At 37.8% G+C, this 22183-nt stretch overlaps 1 protein-coding gene and 1 pseudogene across 7 annotated transcripts in view; one reads left to right on the forward strand and one right to left on the reverse strand.

Annotated features, from left to right (window-relative positions):
- The window catches only part of EXOC2 (exocyst complex component 2), a 199190-nt gene that overhangs the window by 138950 nt on the left and 38057 nt on the right, over nucleotides 1-22183 (reverse strand). For 5 of the 6 annotated variants that reach the window (XM_030817227.1, XM_030817224.1, XM_030817226.1 and 2 more), the window contains exons 2-4: nucleotides 11476-11636; nucleotides 6720-6896; nucleotides 3658-3784 (exon numbers count right to left, since the gene is read on the reverse strand). In XM_030817227.1, the coding sequence (XP_030673087.1) occupies nucleotides 3658-3784; nucleotides 6720-6896; nucleotides 11476-11593 (422 nt within the window). In that variant the 5' untranslated portion in view covers nucleotides 11594-11636. Of the gene's footprint in view, nucleotides 1-3657; nucleotides 3785-6719; nucleotides 6897-11340; nucleotides 11398-11475; nucleotides 11637-22183 lie in introns of those variants that run through there. The other variant, XM_030817228.1, reaches the window with a different exon arrangement.
- Nucleotides 1325-1892, forward strand: LOC100591670 (annotated as a pseudogene). Its single transcript, XR_004031329.1, has one exon. The product of XR_004031329.1 is annotated as a ubiquitin-40S ribosomal protein S27a pseudogene (transcript).

The raw sequence follows: 22183 nt of genomic DNA on the forward strand, positions 1-22183 counted from the left end.
AGCTGAGATTACAGGTGCCTGCCACCATGCCCGGCTAATTTTTTGTATTTTTAGTAGAGATGGGGTTTCACCATGTTGGCCAGGCTGGTCTCGAACTCCTGACCTCAAGTGATCTGCCCACCTCAGCCTCCCAAAGTGCTGGGATTACAGGCATGAGCCACCACGCCCGGCCTCAAACCTTTTTAAGTATGTTTCCACAAACAAATAATACTAAAACCCTATTATTCCTTCAATACTGATGTTTTCAAAAAGTAGGTGCTCTCTAGGTTTTTAATTATTTTTTTAAAAACCCCAAATGACATTAATAAACAGAACTAAAAGACAGTATGGATCCTGACCTAAGTACAATACCATCCTCTACAAAGACCAAAGCCTTCATCTGAAAAATAGTAAATCAGCAAAATAAAACCCACATCAACATTTTACAATCTGCCTTTCCTTCCTTTTATCTTCCTCTAAAATAAGATTTCTCTAACAGAGGTCAAAGAATTCAATAAGATAAACACAGCTTTCTTGACAGTATCTTAAAAAAAAAAAGGGGGGGGGGACCTGGAAAAGCATTTTTCTGGCCAAAAGCATTTTCTTCTCTTGGTTTCTATACCTATTCTTCCTTTCATCTTTCATTTTCTTGCTTCCTGGAATCTCTACATCTAGCCTCTCTTTCTTTTGAAAGTCTTTTGCCAAACACTTTCAGACGGACAGAAGGATGACTGGATGTCTGTTCACGGCCTACAGGGCCCTCCCCGTGTTCCCTGACGCTACAGGATCTGCGCCTTTCTCTGATCATTGGCTATTCCGAGTCTCTGTTAGAAAGACAGAGCTGGCTTGTGGAGGGCTAATGGCGATGCCAGGGATTCCTGTCCACAGAAGTGCACGTCAGGTGAGGATACCGCTGGCTCCTCCGAGACGTAGTGATGGTCTTGCATCTTTTGGCATTTCTCATTGCGTATGTCTCCCCTCTGGACTTTCCTGTGGGCTGGATTTAACATCTTATTGGTTCTTTCCTTAATTATGAGTTAAATAAAAGCTCTGATATCTATTCATGTTATATTTGTATAAGAATCATGATTTTCCCTTTTTCAAAAATTATCCTTTAATATTTTACTTTATCCCATGGCTGAGCAAATATTTCTGAAACTGAAGTAACCATCTGTACAGTAACAGACAAAATCTGTTAATTGTATTCCCACCGAAGTACTTACTGAATAAATGTACATAATGTTATTTTAAAATTTTAAAACACTTTAGTACCCTGGAATCTTAAGTCATTAAAAAAACTTTTCCTATGTGACAGAACAATGAATAGTATATATCCAAGAAGAGCAAAGAATCCTGTAAGGCTTTTCGATCCGCCATCTGCGGTGGAGCCGCCACCAAAATGCAGATTTTCGTGAAAACCCTTACAGGGAAGACTATCACCCTCGAGGTTGAACCCTCGGATACGACAGAAAATGTGAAGGCCAAGATCCAGGATAAGGAAGGAATTCCTCCTGATCAGCAAAGACTGATCCTTGCTGGCAAGCAGCTGGAAGATGGACGTACTTTGTCTGACCACAATATTCAAAAGGAGTCTATTCTTCATCTTGTGTTGAGACTTCGTGGTGGTGCTAAGAAAAGGAAGAAGAAGTCGTACACCACTCCCAAGAAGAATAAGCACAAGAGAAAGAAGGTTAAGCTGGCTGTCCTGAAATATTACAAGGTGGATGAGAATGGCAACATTAGTCGCCTCCGTCGAGAGTGCCCTTCTGATGAATGTGGTGCTGGGGTGTTTATGGCAAGCCACTTTGACAGACATTATTGTGGCAAATGTTGTCTGACTTACTGCTTCAACAAACCAGAAGACAAGTAACTGTATGAGTTAATAAAAGACATGAACTAAAAAAAAAAAAAAAGAATCCTGTAAGGATGAACACTTGTGAGGCACTTGGTATGCTCCAAGTTGTTTACCTCCTCACTCCCTGATTCCTCACATCAACCCTAAGGAACAGGTACTGCATTGCACACCTGAGGAAACTGAGGCAAAAGGAATCTAAGTAACTTACTCAATGTCATATTGCTAGTAAGTGGCAGAGCCCAAGTTCAAATTGAGAGAGTTTTGTCCCACACAAAACCAAACTACCTCTCAGAGAAGAAAAGGACATTTTAAGAAAGCTAAGTACTTTTAGTGCCATTATTCTTCACTGCAATTACCAATGTTATCAAATAATTAACCTGAAACTTATTAGGAACACTGCTGTTAGAGGCAGTTCAGGCCAAACCACATTGAAGAGTGAGGAGGCAGAGAGAACAGGGGTGGGGGGTATACACCAAAAGGAAAGTTGAAGAAATCATGTTTATGATAGTAAACATCTGAATGAATCCTAACTTTGATAATTTTGTCCAAGTCTCATACAAAATATATTTTGTATATCTCCATATTCCTTTTGCCCACGTATAAAACTGGCTCTTGGTTATGAAGAACAGCTCAGAGGGCCTCCTGCTCCACACTTCCGAGGCAGGTTGGAAAGAGACTGGCTTTCCAGAGCCTTGAAGTGCCCCTAAGGGGCTTACCACCAACTGCAAGTCTATTCATGCTTAAAACTGTGCTCAAATAAATACCCAACTGTTACCATTCTTTTCTAAACCTTCTCAATCTTTAAACTCTTAATTTTGGAGGCACTGGAATCCTTAAACAGCTCTAGAATGACCCATACTGCAAAAATGTTTCAAAGAGGTTACCTACAACAGTCCAAGCTCACCGGAAGCTGCTAAGCCCCAGACTTTTTCAACACGTTACTTTCCCAAGACAAACATGCTGCCTCCCCTCAGCCAGGGCGAACCCCAGCAGGTGAAAATGGAACGTGCTATCTGAATTACTAATGATCGTCAAGAGTAGGCTTGAAGATTACATAGAGAGAGATTACTGGAGAATTTTCCCCATTCCTAGAAAACCCTAAACTAAAACCATGGTTAAATTATTAACAGTGCTAATTTGTCACTTTTCGTAAGAGTTCACAGAGCAATAACTCAGTATACAATTCCATAAGCAGAATCACTATGGCCAGAAGATAAATTAGCCGCGATTAACACATTAGGTGAATTGTTTAAGTAGATAGGCACTAATTATAAAAGTTACTAAAACACCATACTAGGAATTCGGGAAAAAAACTCTAGATTCAGTTAAAAGGCATCTTGAAAGATATCATTTACCTGGCAGAATTCTGATGATTAAAGTTAAATAAGTCTGGATTAAGCAAGAAGGAGTAGACATTATAGACAAAATTAAAGACCAGATTAGACCTGGCTATTCTAAAATACTTCTAGAAAAATCAAGAAAACAGATAGATTATGTATTCTATTTTGACTTCAGGTGCCATCTACCTATTTAAACTTAACCATCTCTAGATAACATACTAAAGACTTTTCTTTTTCACAAAATGCAAAATCAAAAAACTAAAGAGGTAAAAGTAGTTTTAGCCACAAGTTTTAACTAACTGCAAAGTTTACTTGCAGCATAGCTAACCAGGCTTCATAAATAACACCGATCTCCAAATAACTGAGGTGTCTTCAACTGTGCTTCCTGGGATGCTTCTGGAGTTTGAGTCCCTTTCCTGTTAAGTATATAAAACTTTTCAGGAACTGAAAAATAAAGAAGACTGAAAGCAAGATGGTACTCACTTTTCAATCTCAATGCCAAGTGGGTTAGCAGGACGTAAGGACAAGGGCGGAATTCCTTTGTTCCTGTCAGTACGCATATCATAATAATTCATTTCGTCAACCCACACAGCAGACTGATCCAAAATGCCTATAGAAATGAGGAGCATATGCTTAATAAGATGAAGCCTACCCCAGGCACCTTCTCCGTCTGGCCTATTGCCTGACTTCTTAAAGACCTAATACAAAATGCCTGTTGGATAATCTTTAAGAGATTTGAGGACATAACAACTAAATTTAAAAAAAATGACTAGTAGTTTAATTATAAGCACTAAAAAAATTTATAAAAAGGCAAAAATAACACCTCTTGGCTTATGGTTTCATTGTACATTACTCAACAGAGGAGACAAATTAAGCTGCTTAGACAAAGTTTTGCAATAACAAACGTATTTTACAAATAATAAACACTACAATTAAACATTGTTAAATGTCACTGATTAAATCTGTACGAAAAATTCAGAAAGTCAGTAAGATGAAATAATATGACCTATAATATCTGTTTATTCAAGAGAATATTCTGAAATCATGTAAACTCTTGGAAAATGTCTGGGAAATATCCAAGTACAAAACATTTGAGTTAAATGTTAGCTCAGTGGAAAGCTTCTGGTTTATGATAAATGCCGAAAAACCATTATGCATATATGATTTTATATTTAATACTGTGAGTTTCTGCTTCTGGGTTCCATAAGCTACCTAAGGACATTTCACTACAAATGAAAACCAAATGTTTTTTAAATGGTTCTTGAAAGCTCTCAAGAAACATCTTTTATTTTCTTTTCCTCTACAAACACTGGCATGTTTTCATGAATAGTTACGCAAAAATGGTATGCTACTTGCTATTTCTCATTCTTTTTGCTGTTATCAGTGCTGGAAATGTCCTAGATGGTAGAAACAACAGGGTTTTTTTTTCCGTATTAGGCTGAAATCAATTTGGTAAATTCAATAAAATATCTAACGATTAAATCAAACACCTTTCAAGGAACGCATGGCTTGTATAATGGAAATAACCAGATTATTCAGGGAAAACTGACTGGGTGTGGACCCTGTGAACAAGACACAACATAAGCTCTAAAAACAGCATCTTCCTTTATGGGACTGAACTCCTTATCATTCAACCTAGCACAGGGCTTATCAGCTAGGCTTCCAAGGCCCTGGGCTGCAACAGAAAAAGAGCCAAGTGCCAGGCAGCACAAAGTGTGCCTGCCTCCCCAGGTGAAGATCAGAAGGCTTCAGGGAGAAGGCTGTCTGAATACCAGGCAACCTGTAGCTGCAAGGCCCTCTATGAATCCACTCATTCTCTCAGCACTCGTGGTTCTGCCAGCATGCAACAGGGGCTTCTGCTGGAGTCCAGGCAGTCTTGAGTTCAGTTCAAGAAAGTTTAACTGGCCGGGTGCGGTGGCTCACACCTGTAATCCCAGCACTTTGGGAGGCTGAGGTGGGCGAATCACAAGGTCAGGAGTTCGAGACCAGCCTGACCAACATGGTGAAACCCTGTCTCTACTAAAAATACAAAAATTAGCTGGGCGTGGTGGTGCGCACCTGTAATCCCGGCTACTGCAGAGGCTGAGGCACGAGAATTGCGTGAACCTGGGAGGCGGAGGTTGCAGTGAGCCAAGATTGAGATCGCGCCATTGCACTCCAGCATGGGCGACAGAGCAAGACTCTGTCTCAAAACAAAAAGAAAAAAAAAAAGAAACCTTTACTATGTGCTAGGTCCTGGGCTGAGCGTTCCAGAATAATAAAATTACCACTTCTGCCTAAGTTTTCTTTATCTGCTATATAAATAGATCATAAGATATTAGATTTTTATCAAAATGTTTAAGTCCCTCTAGAAAACTGTATAACAGCTTCCTGCTTTAGTTTCAGTTTAGTTTTTGAAGACACTAAATAAAAAGAGTAAACAAAAATAGAAATGTTATATATGTATATATGTACGCATGCATGTAAGTGTACATATATAAAGTCCACTCCGAATTTTCCCTGAAATTCCTTGAATTTTTATTTATAAAAATAATCTAGGAATTTGTGGAGAACAATGCTGCAGAAAGCCTCTATGCTCTAAGATTAAAAAAACAATTTGCAAAATTATTTATTTTCTTTATAAAGAGAAGTACTGGCTGGGTTTAATTATGCCTCTGATATTCCTACATTATACAAATATTTATCAAATGCTGACCATGTGCAAGACATTACAGGACCACAAAGATGAATCTGACATTACTCTTATTCTAAAATGGGAAAGAGACATACACAGAAATAGCTACAAGAAAGATCATCAGAAATTATTAATTTGCTGGGTAAGGGACTATGGCTAAGCAGTTTACATTTATGTTCTAACTCACTCAATCCTATGAGGTAGCCAATATTATTCCACTTTTGCTCATGGATAAACAAGGCATTAAAGTTACGTGCTCAGTCATGGTAAGAGAGTCCAGGTTAGAATTCAAAGAGCATGACTTCTCAGACCAAGTTCCTAACGCTGCTAACATAAGGCAGCAAGTGGTCAGCGCATAAAGAAGGAAAACAAAGTGCTATGTGGTTCAAAGCAGAGTGAATATTACTAACTCAGGGGTTAAAAGCAGCCAAGCTAGGAAATGTATCATCTGGGCCTTGAAGGATGGATAAAATGAAGGAAAAGGGAATATTATTTAGATATATTGTTACTAATTTGGCCAAATTAGGATTTTTCACCTCAAATCCTGTTTAAGAGTTTTAAAGCAATGTCATTATATTCAACATCAAGGAACCAAAACTGGTTTATCAAGTGAACATATTTTAAGAACTGAGAAGAGTATTCTCATACGATCGTCATCCTTAGGCTTCACTGACTGTTACTTCAGCACACTGCCTTCCCGAAAGTAATACAAATATTAACCAACATCCCACTCCTGTCAAAATAAACATAAACTAAATCTAAGTTGAGATATGCAAGTAGGTAAGTTGTACACAAATCTACCCGTTTTACAGCTTAAAAGACAAACTCATTTTTACTTTCTTCTTTAGATTAAACCCACGAAAGACTTTACCTATTTTCTCAGGTTTGAGTAGCTTGAAAGAGACTGTTGAGGTTCCTCTGCCACCTGACTTAGTGGTGACAATAATGTCTCCTTTGTCATTTTTGGCTTGTCCCACTCGACATACTATTTTACTTGCAGACATCCATTCTGCCGTCAGGAGGCAATTATGTCCACAAATTGTCAAGCCTGAAAATAAACACATGTGCATAACAAAATTCAAAGACAAGAACAATAAGACCTCAATCATGTAGATTACATTTTTTAAATCTAGCAACGATTTTCTTGTTCAATAATGACATTACTGAATATACCCAATATTACTTGCAGATACACTGTTATCTCTATTGACTTTTCCTCTTAACTGCTTTTTTCTCTAATATTTAAGACTTCTTTTAAGCTACATTTAAGTTTCTTCAAACATCAGTAGAATTAGAAAATGAACAACCACAATAACTACGTTCCTGGCATTCCAGATTACTTAGATTAGGAGAATCTTAAAATGCTTTCAGAGGTCATAAAAGGGAAACTATTGCTATTATTTGAAGTCTCAATTATTAATGTAGAATTTTAAAGTGTATTAATAAACGTATGTATCATTTTCTAAAAACATTCTATATTCACCCATCTTCCTGAAAAAATCTTCATGTACTTTTTCTAGTGTTCACTTACACATGGTATTACAGAATGAACTAAAGTAGGTTTTTTATTTAAGCGTAACCAAGAGTATGGTAATCTAGTGAAGTGTGCTCAGGCATTACTGGATTACTATCTCACTTTTACATCGGTGTATCAGCTGCTAGCATGGTAGTTCCTCCTGCCCTAGTGCTTTCGTAATGAAACTGTCACTACATTACATTCTGCTCTTACAGTAAACCTACACTCCCAAAAGGTCAACTCATGATGTCACCTCCCTCATTCATACCATGTAAAACAAAATTTAGGTAATAACCGAACAGAGAGGCACTGAAAGAAGCAGTGAGTAAGGCACACACCCCGAGGGGAGTACCAGCATGGCACCACACTGGTCAGCTAGCCTTCCAACTTACTTCCTTTAGATTTCCGTTTCCACAAAACAGAGACCAATGTAATTAATATTTATGGAGAAAAGAAACCAGAATGTATGTGGCACAGACACAGACCCTTGACGTTTTCTTTTTTTTTTGAGACAGGGTCTTGCTCTGTTGCCCAGGCTGGAAGGCAGTGGCGTGATCTTGGCTCAATGCAACCTCCACCTCCCATGCTCAAGCAATTCTCCAGCCTCAGCCTCCCAACGAGCTGGGACTACAGGTGAGCGCCACCATGCCCAGCTAGTTTTTGTTTGTTGTTGTTTTTGTATTTTTTTTAGAGACATGGTTTCATCATGTTGGTCAGGCTGGTCTCGAACTCCTGGCCTCAAGTGATTCACCTGCCTTGGCCTCCCAAAATGCTGGGATTACAGGCGTGAGCCACCATGCCTGGCAGACACTTCACACTTTCTTTTCTCATTATTTAACTTTCTATAACGTTCAGCAGTAAGATTTAGCAATTGCAGTGTTTTCTTTTGGCTTTTTTTCAGATACCAGAAATACATCAACTAATGCCAAATCTGACTTTTAAAATGGAGGCACAAAGTCAAATCATCTCTTGTTCCAACTTAAAGAACTACTTAGTAAGAATGTTAAACCATAAAGGAATAAAAGCAACTACGCTTTAAAGATACATTGCTTGAAATAATGAATTTTAGGGGTTTCTCTAAAATACCTATAATTCACTAATGTCTGCAACTTTGTTTTTCTAATAATGGCATTTAAAGGTTTCCTTGGGACTATGGTTTCTATTGGTATATTTTAATATAATAACACATTTTTAAATATATTCATTATTCAAAATTTTTTTTTCAAAATAGGCATGTCTTTGATATTTTTTCTAATAATTTTTGTTATGAAAAACTTAAATAACTTAAGAGATTGAAAGCCTCTCCAAACTCCACCTCTCAAGAGAAATACTGCTAACATGTCCATGTTCACTTGCTCAAGTGATTTTGTGCATATAAAAACCAGTGTATGTGTTTTTTAAACAACTGTTTTAATTTATAACCTGCTTAATTATCGACAGTAGATATTTTGGTATCACTCCAGGTCAACAGACAACTTAACCTTTTTAAGTATTTTAATATCAGATTTTTGTGATTTTAAATATTAACTCACTTCAGAATGAAGAATAACCCAACAATTAATGTCAGGTAGAAATGTAAAAATACAAATAGTATCCTCATTAAAAGAAAAAAGTCATCCCTAATGAAATTTTCTTGCTAGAGAACTACCTTATGATTAAAACTGAGGAATAAGAGCAAATTTCAGATATAAAGTATTAAAACATGTCCACATGAGCAAACCTGAATATATGCATGGAGGTACACGTTGGCACAAAAGTGCCCCTAGAATAATAGCTTATTCATTGGGTCTCAGCTGCTTTCACGATTCCTCTGATTTAATATCTGTTGTGCATTTTTACTCCAAAAAAAGAATAATCAGCAAATAATTTAAACATAGATTCAAGCAGATCATTTTAAATATTATGAAAAGAAAAAAGATCATAAGACCTATTTCTTGATTTCTTAAGCACATTTTTGCTAAGCTACGCTAAGAAATCTGCTTCATGAAATGTAATAGCACCTTTTAGAAAAAAAAAAGTAACTCATAGAATTCCAAATAAAGTACTTTTTATAGTGCTTTGCTTGGCTAGTGTAGATATCATCTGAGTTAAAAACACTTAAATTATTTAGCAGGTTAAGTTTGCTTTTTTAAAAAATGGTTTCTTGGCAATATATAAGGCAGGCTGAAAGCTGAACTAGCATGGTTTAGAAACGCAATACACAGGCCAGGCAAGGCGGCACACGCCTGTAATACCAGCACTTTGGGAGACCAAGGCGGGCGGATCACGAGGTCAAGAGATTGTGACCATCCTGGCCAATATGGTAAAACCCTGTCTCTACTACAAATACAAAAATTAGCTGGGTGTGGCAGCGTGCGCCCGTAATCCCAGCTACTCGGGAGGCTGAGGCAGGAGAATCACTTGAACCCAGGAGGCGGAGGTTGCAGTGAGCCACGATCACGCCACTGCACTCCAGCGTGGCGACAGAGCGAGACTCCGTCTCAAAACAAAAAACAACAACAACAAAAAGAAAAGTAATACATGCTTAGTCAGGTAAGAATAGCATTGCCCGAAGCTAAAACAAGATTAAAATTTACCTAGACTATTGTCATGTTTGGGAGCTCACAATGACTGCCAGCAGAAATTCTGGACAGAACCCCCACCTGTATGAGTAGATTTCTGTGCATTCGGGGATTTTTCCACTTAGGTAAAGAACGTCTGGAATGAGCTTTATCAAAAACCAAGGAAAGGATTAGGTCACACCACTTTTGCAGGAATACATTGAGGTGATATTTACGAAACAATCCAAAACTACCCAGGTTTTCTCCCAATTGTGACCGTTGTCCACGGTATTCCTTCATGTGGAGAGATGCCGGTCACAGTTAGAGAAAACAGTTATCAAATGAGACATAGCACTAGCAGAAAGAATTGGCTGGGCAGGCAGAACTCAGTCACTGAACGCAGTGCTGAGCTCCTGTCCACTTTTTCTTTTCAAAGAGTTTTCTGGATGGCCAAAAACCAATCTCTCAACCAGCAGTCATAATGCAGGAAAAGCAAGTTCCAACTTGTGACTTCAGAACCTTACTAACAGGTCCGTCATCAGTGCAGAAATGAGTCACGAGAACGTCTGAGTCCAGAAGAAATGTATATGGGAAGCCAGAATATACATTCAGTAGCCCAGAGGGGTCTTTCCCTTCCTCCTTCTGAACGCATCTGTATACCCACCTGAGCAGTTCACAGGCAAGTCATCTTAACTGGCCATAAAATTATATTTAAAACTCTCTACCCTGGCTGTCCCTAATACCTGCGTATATTTTTAAAAATAATGTTTAGGCTCCATTTTCAGAGACTGAAACTTAGTAGGCCAAATGATTTACGTTTAAAGCTCTAGAGAGATTCAGAAAAGCCAGGGCTGAGAAGCACTGGCAGACCTGAGAGCTTCGAGCACAGGCCATCAGTAAAGGCTGCCACATCATGGAAGGGGGAACTACCATGCAAGTCAACATCCAAAAATATTTACACCACACCAGCTGGATGTGTGGTGTCCTAACCGTTCATGAGCTTGAGCTTAATCTCCGCTAGAAAAGATAAAAAATATAAACCGACTCTAAAAACTAAACTTTGGCTTGCTCCAGATAGGATCCACAGATCACAATGAGGACACACGCCTGCCAGGTGGAGTGAAGACAGAGCCAACTGCTGCCTGTGTCACCAGGAGATGGGGCTGAGACTTGCTTTGAAGAGCAATAAGGAACAGATAAGGTGTAATTCACAGAGCCCCTGAGAAGCAGACAAGTCAGACAAGGGAAGGAAAACTAATGAGAGCAAAAATATAAAAGCAGCTCTTTTGACAATCAAGGCATCAAAATTGCAGAAAATTCGGAGGCAGATCTCAGCCCTGGGAAACCTTCTGAAGGATCTGAAAGACAATATAAGGCAAGATTTGACTAAAGAATGATTTTCACATAAAACTCAGAAAGCCACATAATTCTTTCACCTTTTTGGAGCATTCTGTAGAGATCACAAAGATGTTTGTTCTATCACCTTCACTATTTGAAAATTACATATCCTGTCTCCCTTGTCCACATACAAATCCCATTAGCAGGGTGTGTCGCAGGGCCGCTGCCCTTACCTATGAGGTCGGTGGGGCCAGTCCCCAGATTTTCTCCCCTGATTGTGACCTTTGTCCATGGTATCCCTTCATTTGGAGAGATGCCGGTCACAAGGGGGGGCTGTCGTGATCGAGACATTGTGCTCTGTGGAGCAAACTGGTGATTCTGTTACAGAAGTAACCTGTTAAGAGAAAGAAAAAAGGATTAGTACCAACGGAGATAAGCACTGACTGAAAATATAAGAATGCTAGATAGTCAGTACCAAAATATAAAAAGTATTCTTAAACACAGAGTTTTGAATTTTTTAGGGGTCATTTAGCCAATCAGCCAACATCTACTGACATTAAGTTACTAAGGACACTCTGGTTAGTATTGCAAGAAAGACATAAGAATAACAGAATGCTAAGCCCTGGGTTCTAAAAACTTTCAGCACAAGGGCAGAGAGAAACTAACGTCGCCACATAGCTCCATGACTACCTCTGCTGAGCCCTAAATTGATACTAGGAACTGTTCTACTGTTCTACCCCCAGGGCTGTTTAAAGGAGATATTTTGATTAACTATATACTCATAAAAATAAAAACACATTTACATTCCCATAAGTGTACTGAATTTCACTTTACTTTTGTATTTACATAGTATAGCAACTCTTTTTTAATATGCTCAAATCAATGCAATATACTGACATTTCTACAAAACCTAGAATGTAGATACAGACAGAAGCATGAATTTGCTAACTGTTGTGAGTATAACAGAGGAGGGAAAACTGTAGTTTCTGAGACCAGGCAGACTTGTGTTCAAGTACTGTTGCTCCCATTTACTAAATCTGTTCTAAATCCCCCTCTTCTTGTATGTAAAATGGAGCTAGAAACAGAAAACATTTCATAAGGTTACTGTAAAGAATATATAGGATAATCCTTAGAAAGCCCAGTACCTGGCATACAGGAGGCAAGCAATAAATAACAAAATTTTGCTGGGTGCAGTGGCTCACGCCTGTAATCCCAGCACTTTGGGAGGCCGAGGCGGGTGGATCACAAGGTCAGGAGTCCAAGACCAGCCTGACCAACGTGGTTAAACCCCGTCTTTACTAAAAATACAAAAATTAGCCGGACGTGGTGGTGCAAGCCTGTAATCCCAGTTACTCAGGAGGCTGAGGCAAGAGAACTGCTTGAACCCAGGAGGCGGAGTTTGCAGTGAGCCGAGATTGCGCCACTGCACTCTAGCCTGGGTGACAGAGTGAGACTCTATCTCAAATAATAATAATAATAATAATAATAATAATAATAAAATTTTACTAATAAACCCCTGAGAACTCAAGCGCTCAGGGCTTCAGATGCCCTAGAAGGTGGGGTGAGACTCACAGCAGAACAGTGAGACTTGCTGGTGACCTGTATCTTTATGGACTAAAAAGTTAGACTCCCTGGCCCCTGCCTCCATCCTTCACAGTCAGGAGAACAGAAGTTTAGTCTTTTAAGAAACCAAGCAAGAGCACCAGGACTCAGAGACCCCCAGCACAGTAGCGGTGTGGGAAACTTGGGGGCAGGCTGACCAGTGATTTCGGGTGAACCTGTGCAGCAAGCCATGGGTCTCCTCAGGCTGCCTCCCTTCTCCTGCCCTTGCCACTGTGAGCAGGTGTGTAAGCCCCTCCTGCCAATCCCACCCTGTCCACACAACTGAAGCGTTATTCCCTGCAGAAACTGAAGAGTCCTAGGAAAATAAGACCCAAAGATCCTGACACCTGAGTGTCTTCCCTGCAAAAAGGTAAGGGTCGCTTGTCCTCCCGTCACCTGATGGAGAAGCCACTCACGGTAAACTGCCCACACACAAACTCAATCAAATCAGCTGTTAATAGCCTCACTCTAAGACGTGGGAAGTGTAGAGGCCATGAGTGAAAGCTTCCCCTCTGACCTCTATGAAGAGTTGCTGGAGATGAATGAGGCTGGTTAACAGGAGCAAAGGGCAAACACATTTCTCTAACGTGCATGGACTTGCAGGAGCATGGTTACCTACCAAACCAGATGATACAGACTCTTGTATCATCCAGATGTTTACAGGTCCAGATGCTTACAGGCCCTTCTTCAAAGGGAAAGGGAGGATAGGTGAAATGTGGCCATTTGGAGGGGTAGTAAATAATTTTTAGGGGGAATGAATGGGCCCAGTGCTCAGAGGGTAGTTAATAATTTTGAGAATTAAATGGGACCTGAGAACAGACAACGGTCCGGACAAAGCCCATCTGGGCTCCAGGTGCAGTGTTTGATTTTCAGTCTCTTTTTCTATGATATGAGTTTTAATCTTCTCTGATTGATGAAATTTCAGGGAGGAAACTGAAGGCAAATGTGTTCTTCAGTCGGTCAAGCTTCTCCGTAGGTAAGGGAACTGCAGATAAACAGCCTCATCCTGTGCTTCGGAGAGACAGAAGGGGTGCGGAGAGAGCTTGAGGCTGCTTCCTTAGCACAGAATGTCAAAGCACCATATTTTAGGGTATCGTTTCCTGACCCCCAACATTGGACAGCCAAAGGGAATGAAGAAAGATATGTAAGACAGAGATGGAAGAAAGACAAACAAGAAAAAAACACAGAACAAACATATTGCAGGTGTTGTATGGCCTGAATTATGCCCACCCACCTCACTCCACCACAGCCACATTTCATATGTTAAACCTAGCCCCAGTACCCCAAAATGTGGCTGTATTTAGAAAGGGGGCCTTTAAAGAGGTAATAAAGGTGAAACGAGGTCACATGGGTGGGCCCTAATCCAGTATGACTGGTGTCCTTATTAGAAGAATTTGGACTGAGACACACACAGAGGGAAGGACATATGAAGACTCAGGAGAAGACACTGTCTACAAGCCAAGGAGAGAGGCCTAAAACAGATCATTCCTCATGGCCCCCAAAAGAAACCAACCCCACTGACTCCCTCATCTCAGACTTCTAGCTTCCAAAAGGGTGAGAAAATAAATGTATGTTGTTTAAGCCACTCGGTCTAGCATACTTTAACAGCCCTAGCAAACTAATAACAGCAGGTACAGAAAAAAAAACTTCGAAATCATTCTAAACTTTGATCCCAAATTAATATCGAGAGAAATTTTTTACCCCTAAAAGAACTAGATGCCATGAAAATAAATCAATCCAAGAATAAAAGCTCTTGAAATTTTCAAAAAGGTCCAAAGAAACATGACTTATACAGTCCTAATAATGTAGTAACTGACCACTGGTTTAAACAAAATTGAAATAAGGCACAAAAGGCGGACGTGTGTTTGGGGGCAGGCAAGACAGGTAAACCAGGGAGTGACCATCTTTTATATCACATAATGGGAGGCTCACAGCTAATGTCTAAAACGGACCAGCAAGAAATGGCAGGTTAGAAGAATCTGGAAATGTTGCAGTGGATGGCAGCAGAGAGCGGAATGCGTCTGGGGTATGTTGTATAATGGAGTATTTGACCTCTGTCCCTGGTTTCTGGGAGCAAGAGTCTTAAATCCTTGGTGTTTTCCCGGCAATAGGAGTGTCTTTGTTATTCATGATCCTCTCAAACCACGCCCTAGTATAGGCCAACAAGATGACTCAACAGCAGGACTGGCCATTCCAGAAAGACCACGGGATTAGAGGGTTAGGGTTTTGAGCAAAGCACCAGCAAACCCACCTCCTGTGGAGAGGCGGGGCTGGAGATGAGGTTCAATCCAACACGATTTAATCAATCATGACTATGTAACTTATTTAATACAAATAAAATGGCAAAACAACAAAAAAGGAAGCCCAGAAAAACATTATCATTCATCCAATAAACCCAATGAAACAACTGAAGTTTACCTTGATTTCCTCTCCTTCCCTCTGGCACCCCCTGAATCAAATAATCAGTATCTTTTATCTGAATCAAAAATCAACGATTCCTCTCAATCCTACTGTTTCCTCCTGTTGCTCTCCCACTTAAGACCTTCGTCTTCTCCCCTCAATGCTGCAACAGACGTATAACTGGCAACTCTGCCCCATTTTCTCTCCACTGCAATCCACCCTCAGCAAATGCCAGAGTTAGTTCTCTAAAATATGGAGCTAATCAATATTATCCCTACCTTTAAAATAATCTTCTATGAAATCCACTGTTTTGTGGTCTGCACAGCCCACAACCTCCTCCACATCCTGTTCAAAGCCTGTCACAGCTAGACCCATCCACATTGCCTACTTCATCTCCACCATTCCTCTCCTCTGACATTCCCCACATGAGCCCATTCACCTCTTATGAACCTGCCACGTGCTTGTATTCATGTAATTCAACCTCTTTCCACTAAAGAGAAATTTCCAAGTTTATTAAATCTTTACCAATATTTCAAGTCATGCTCAAATGTTATTTTAGTCTCCCTGATCCTTCCTTCTATTAAACTTCTACTACATAATGTTAATATTCACTGTGTTAAGTTTTAGATATTTTGTTTGTTTCTTCTTTGAAAACACATGTTTAATCAATTTTATATCCCCACTCCTCAAGCTGTGGGATCTGACATGATCATGTCAGGACTGAACTGAATTAGAGGGCATCTAGCTGGTGTCCGCTGGAGAGCTGCTTGCTTGGTGCGTGGGGAAAACTTCACACACACCTGGTGTCAGGAGTGTGTACTGAGTTAGTGGCTGTGTGAACATAGAAAGTAGGAAAAACACTTGGATTTTTTCCTATCTCTTTATAAGCAAATAAGCAGATAACCGAAATGGACCCCAAGATGAACCAGACAGAAGAATTAGTAGATAAGAACTTAAAAAAGTCTATAACAAATGTTATTAAAGTATATGTAATCATAACGAATAAACAGATGGCTATTCTAAACAGAGGAATTCAAATTATAAAATTTTTTTTTAAAAAGAAATGCAATGCAAATTCTAGAACTGAAAGGTATACTATCTGAAATGAAAAATACACTGATTAGGTTGCACAGTAGGTAGAAGATATTTGAAGAAACAGTGAACATGATTATAGATCAATATAGTGATAGAAATAGATTTATCTAAAGATACATAGTTCTTTAAAGTACTGGAAGAAAAAAAGTCTGAAATTAAAGCTGTAAAAGGCATTTTTCAAGTAAAAAAAAAAAAGTTCATTGCAAACAAATCTGTATAACAAGAAATGCTGAAAGAAGTTCTTCAATCTGAAGGGGAAGTGATACCACAAAGCAATTTGGTAGGAGAGTTTATAATAATGAAAGGATAAATTCATCAGAAAGACATAACAATCAAAACTGTATACACCTAATACGAGAGTTTCAAAACACATTAAACAAAAACTGATTGACAGGGAGAGATAAATACACAATCATAGTTTGAGGTTTTAATATTCCCTTTCAATATTAATAACTAGATTTTAAAAAACAAACAAAAAACATAGAAGATATGAACAGCACCGTTGGTCATCCTGACCTGACATTTATAAAACTCCTTTTCAGGTGTCCATGGAATGTTCACCAAGTTAGACCATATGCTGGGCCATAAAATAAGTCACAGGCAATTCCAAAGACCGAAATTCCAAAGATTACAAAGCAATCAAGTTAGCAATAGAAATACAATATCCAGAAAAGTATCCAAGTATTTGGAAATTAATATACTTCTAAATAACCCAACAATCAAAGTAGAAATTAAGAGGGAAACAAAATATTTTGAAATGAATAATAAGAAACATATATCAAATTTGTGGAATGCCACCAAAGCAGTAACTCAAAATCTTAGAGAAAAAATATTTAAAATTAAGAATCTATGTTTCCACCTTTTAAAAAAAACTAGAAAAATAAGGGCTAAATAAACTCAAAGTAAAGGGGAAGGAGAGCAGGAAAAGGAAGCAGAATGACAGAAATAGGAAAAAAATAAACAGTGGAAGCCAATAACATACATAAAAAGAATTTGAAAAAAATTAAAGCCAAAAGTTCTTCACCAATAATTAATAAATTGATGTTTCAAAAAAAGCTCTCTAGAAATGAAACAAAAATTATCAATTTCAGTAATGAAAGAGGGAATAACCATAGATACTAAAGACATTTAAATAGCAATAAAGACAATGAACAGCTTTATAACGATAAATTTTACAACTTAGATGAAATGAATTCCTTGAAAGACAAGTTGCCCAAACTAAACAAGATGAAATAGAAAATCTCAATATCTTCATAAAGATTAAATAAATAAAATTCATTATCAAAACTTTCCTACACAGAAAACTCAAACCTAGATGCCTTCACAGATGGATTCTGTAAAACATTTAAGGAAGAAGAAATATCAAGCCTATATGAATTATTTCAAAAAGCAAAAGAGGAATACATCATGATCAAGTAGGGTTTATTCCAACCAAGCAAGGCCAGTTTTTCAAACATCAATCACTGTGAATTACCATACTAAAAGTAAAGGAAAAACCATATGTTACCCTAAATAGATGTCAAAGAAGCCTTTGACAAAACTCATGATTAAAAACTATTCATGATTAAAAACTGTCAACAAACTAAGACTAGAGAGCATCTCCTCAATCTAATAAAAGAACTATTTGAGTGGGGAGGATCACCTAACATCCTACTTAATGGTGAAATACAGAATGCTTTCCCCCTTTCGAACAGTAACATAGAAAAGCTATCTCTCTTTCCTTGCCTATTCAACACTGTTCTAGAAGTTCTAGCAGTGCAATAGGGCGAATTAAAGAAATAAAAAGCAGAAAGATGGCAAAGGAAGAAGTAAATATCTATTTGCAGATGACATGATTGCTTATATAGAAAATCCTAAGAAATCTACTAAGCAACTAATAGCACTAATAGTTGAATTTAGCAAAGTCTTAGTATTCACGGTCAATATATAAAAATCAGTTATTTATATATTTTAGTAGGAAATTATTAGAAAATAAAATTTTTAAAATTCATTTTGAAAATACCATTATAAAACCAAATACCTAAAAATACACTTAATAAAAGAAATGTACAAGACTTCTACATTAAAAACTACAATATACTGCAGAGAGAAAATAAAGACCTAAAGAAGTGAAGATCTGTATCATGACCATGGCTCAGAGGACTCGATGTTGTTAAAGTATCAATTCTCCCCAAACTGATTATAAATTCATGCAAGCTTATATAGAGCTATTCTCAAGGTCATTCTAAAATTCCAGTAGACATTCAAAGGATCTAGAAGAGCCAAACCAATTTTAGGAGGAAGAAAAAAGTTGTAACACAGTACATGACTTCAAGACTTATTACAAATTTACAGTAATCAAGACAGTGTTGTTGACATTAGGATAAACTAATGGATGAATGAAATAGACTAGAATCCAGAAACAAACACATATGATTATATGAGTTTTGACAAGGCACCAAAGTAATTCAATGGGAAAAATATTTTAAATGGTGTTGAAAAAACTGGATAGCTATATAGAAAAAAAAAAAAGAATGTTAACTGCAACCTCACATCACTTACAAAAATTATTTCAATATGGCTCATAAACATAAAAACTAAAATTATAAACTACAAAGAAGATAACATAGGAGATTATCTCCATTACCTGGGTGTAGGTAAATACTTGTGTTCAATATGACAAACACAAGTACAATGAAAAATACTAAATTTTCTGACTTCATCCAAATTAAAATCTTCTGCTTATCAAGAGAAAATAAACAGGCAACTACTGCCTGGAAGGAAATATTCACAATAGATACAAATGACAAATGACTTTATATAAACAACATATAAAGAACTTTTGCAATTTGATAACAAAGGAAGCAGCTCATTTTTTTTTTTTTTTTGAGCAAAAGATTTGAGGAGACTCTTCATAAAGGCAGATACATGAACTCAGTTTTTAATATGGTATGTGACAAAGAGGTGTACTGGTAGATTTATGTGTGTGTGCAAGTGTGTATTTTCTAGCTTTGTACACTAAGAGAGGCTAGAAGCAATACAACAGTAGCGATGAGCATATCTAACTCCCAAATACCATTTTTCAATGAAAGGAACCAGTGACCTAGGAGAAATGGCTGACTGCAGGGCTGAGGCAGGGCAAGGACAAGATAAGCCTGAAAGATTCTGCTGTGCCAGTAAGGAAGTGTATGTCAAAAGGCCACAGAGCCAGACTGAAGCAGTGCCCACCGTCCAAACCAGACAATCTGCGCACCAAAAATTAGTATTTTCTTGACCTTGACATTTTCAAAGAGTACAGGTTATTTTAGGGAATGCCTATCAATTTGGCTTTGTCTGATTATCCCTGTTGATCTGATTTGGGTTATGTATTTTTCACAGGGACTTCACAGATCCTTCTCAGTGACTCATATCAAGAAAGGCTCCTCATGTTTGTCTGTTTTAACTTTGGATTAGACAGTATGGTACCAATATTTTATTTCCTGATTTTGGTAACTGTACTATAAGAGAATGTCCTTATTCTTAATAACTACATACTGAAGTATTTAGGAGTCATGGAATGATGCCTCATCCCACTTTCAAATGGTTCACAAAAACATATGCAGACAGATGGACAGAATGATACAGAAACTGGGGAAAAAGGAAACAACTGGTGGGCGTGGTTAAAAGGCTTACTGGAGTCACTATTCACCAAAATGAAGGAAGGAAGGGGTTTATAGGAGTTACTTTTACTATTCTGGAAAGTTTTCTATAAGTCTAAAGTTATAGCAAAATAAAAAGTTATCAAATATAATGCTTTGGTAATATTTTGAAATTAAACACAAACACATCCCATTAACATTAGCCTGCTAAGCTAAACAACATATTAGGCTCAGTGTTCCTGAAAATTGAAAGATAAATATTTATTTTCACATTTGACATCAGCAAAATGCACAAATAAGCAATGAATAAACTGATACTACATAAACATACTAGGTAATTTAATAGTTACGTTTATATAAAATTATGTTTTCGAATTATTATTTTAGTGGAATACACTATTGCTACTTCTTTAAACATGCTTCTAAACGCAGACAAGTGTGGAAAGCTTGTTTTGCCAATGTGCTAGAAAACTATTATAAATTGATAAACATGAGATTGAGTATGGTAACACATTAATAAAAAATTATAGGACAGCAAAGGCATATTTCAACACAAAGTTCTTTAACAACTGCTTCAATAAACAGACATCATGTTGCTCCAAAGACACCAAAACACTGCAGGGGAAGCAAATATTAAGAAAAATGTGGATAATTAACCCACCGCATTAATTAATGCTTACAAACCAATTTGTGAGAGGAAAATACTTTCTTCAATTGGCATGGAAAATTAGGCTGCCACTGAGTGGTGATTCAATTATTTTCTTGACACTATTAAGGTATGTCCTCAGTATTACAGCACAAATTAAATAAGCATGTGGTTAAAAGTGAGTACTTTCAGATTCTGGTCTAGATCACATAAAGAACCATATTTTTAAGTAGAAATACACTGCTCTCCTTGTTTCCAGAAAAACAGTAGTATTAAAACTTAATAAAAATAATTACCATTGACATTAATGTTACTGAAAAGATGAGTAGTAGAAACATCAGACTGTCAGAGATCCTTAGTGGCTCTGATTATCAGCAGGGGTGGTATTTCACAGAATCAGAGCCAAAGGAAACCTGACCCAACTGGTATCTAGTCTCTTCACCTGAAGACACTGTAACCTAGAGATGCTGTGTCTTTTTCAAGAGCACACACCTGACGAGTTGTCAAACAGACCAGATCCTTGGCGTCCTGATTTGTAAGAGTCTAGTATCCTCTTCCTTCTATACCACTATATGTCCTATGAGGTCATTTGTGAATGTGACCGCTCACACTCTAAGAACCTTCATTGTGTCTCCAGTGACTGGGGCTCTGGCTCACTCTGGTGTGAAACATAACTGCAATTAGAATACCTCTGGTCTCAAAGAAAGCAAAACTAAAAAATTAGGACAGGGCAACTCCAGTTTACTCCCACTATTTCAAATCCATTTTGAGGTCATTTACACAGGGCTCTTAATCTTAACTATGTTACCCTCAAAATTTGTCCAACTAAAAGTAATGTCTGGTAATAAAAGGTAATGTCTGGGCCACCATGGAGAGTCATGAATCAAAAAGTCTGATCTATTTTCTTATTTATGACTGAAGAGTACAGGTAGGTGTCTTCCAGACGCACAAAGCAGACAACTGAAAAGCCAACATGCATTACACTGGTTCATTTGCAACAATCCTATTTCCTTACCATGAAGAATTACCTACATATATCCAAACCAGAACAGACCATTATGCCAGGAAGACCTGTCATTTAATTTACAAATATAAATACCTGCTTTTCACACTGCAGTATCCGTAGCACATACAACAGTGCCTGCGACATAATATACACTCAGTAATTTGTGAATGAACTATAGGAAGAGATGTCTCTTCTCAACCTGCCTTCAGGTAAAAACATACTACAAGGTAGTATGTTCTTATGTTTGTTGATATGTTCTTATCAATAAGTAATGCTCTTATGTTTAAAATCACAAATAAAAGAAATAATTCCTTATCACTCTCAGGAAAGAGTCTAAGGCTTTAAGGAAACAGGATTCAGTTTCTGAACATTTTCAGTTTGACAATCCATGCCAGACTCCCTTGAGTTTAAAGGAATGCTCTAGTCTACAGTTGTCATTGTCTACAAATTTTCCTCACAAATATTCCAATTGTCATAAAACAATGACATAAAAAATGTGTCATAAGGTCTTTCTTATATAAATACACTAAACGGAGGTCAACAAAAGTCTGACTTTGCCTGTCATAAACCTCATT

This window comes from Nomascus leucogenys, chromosome 8 (genome assembly GCF_006542625.1).
Source record: "Nomascus leucogenys isolate Asia chromosome 8, Asia_NLE_v1, whole genome shotgun sequence".
NCBI lineage: Eukaryota > Metazoa > Chordata > Mammalia > Primates > Hylobatidae > Nomascus > Nomascus leucogenys.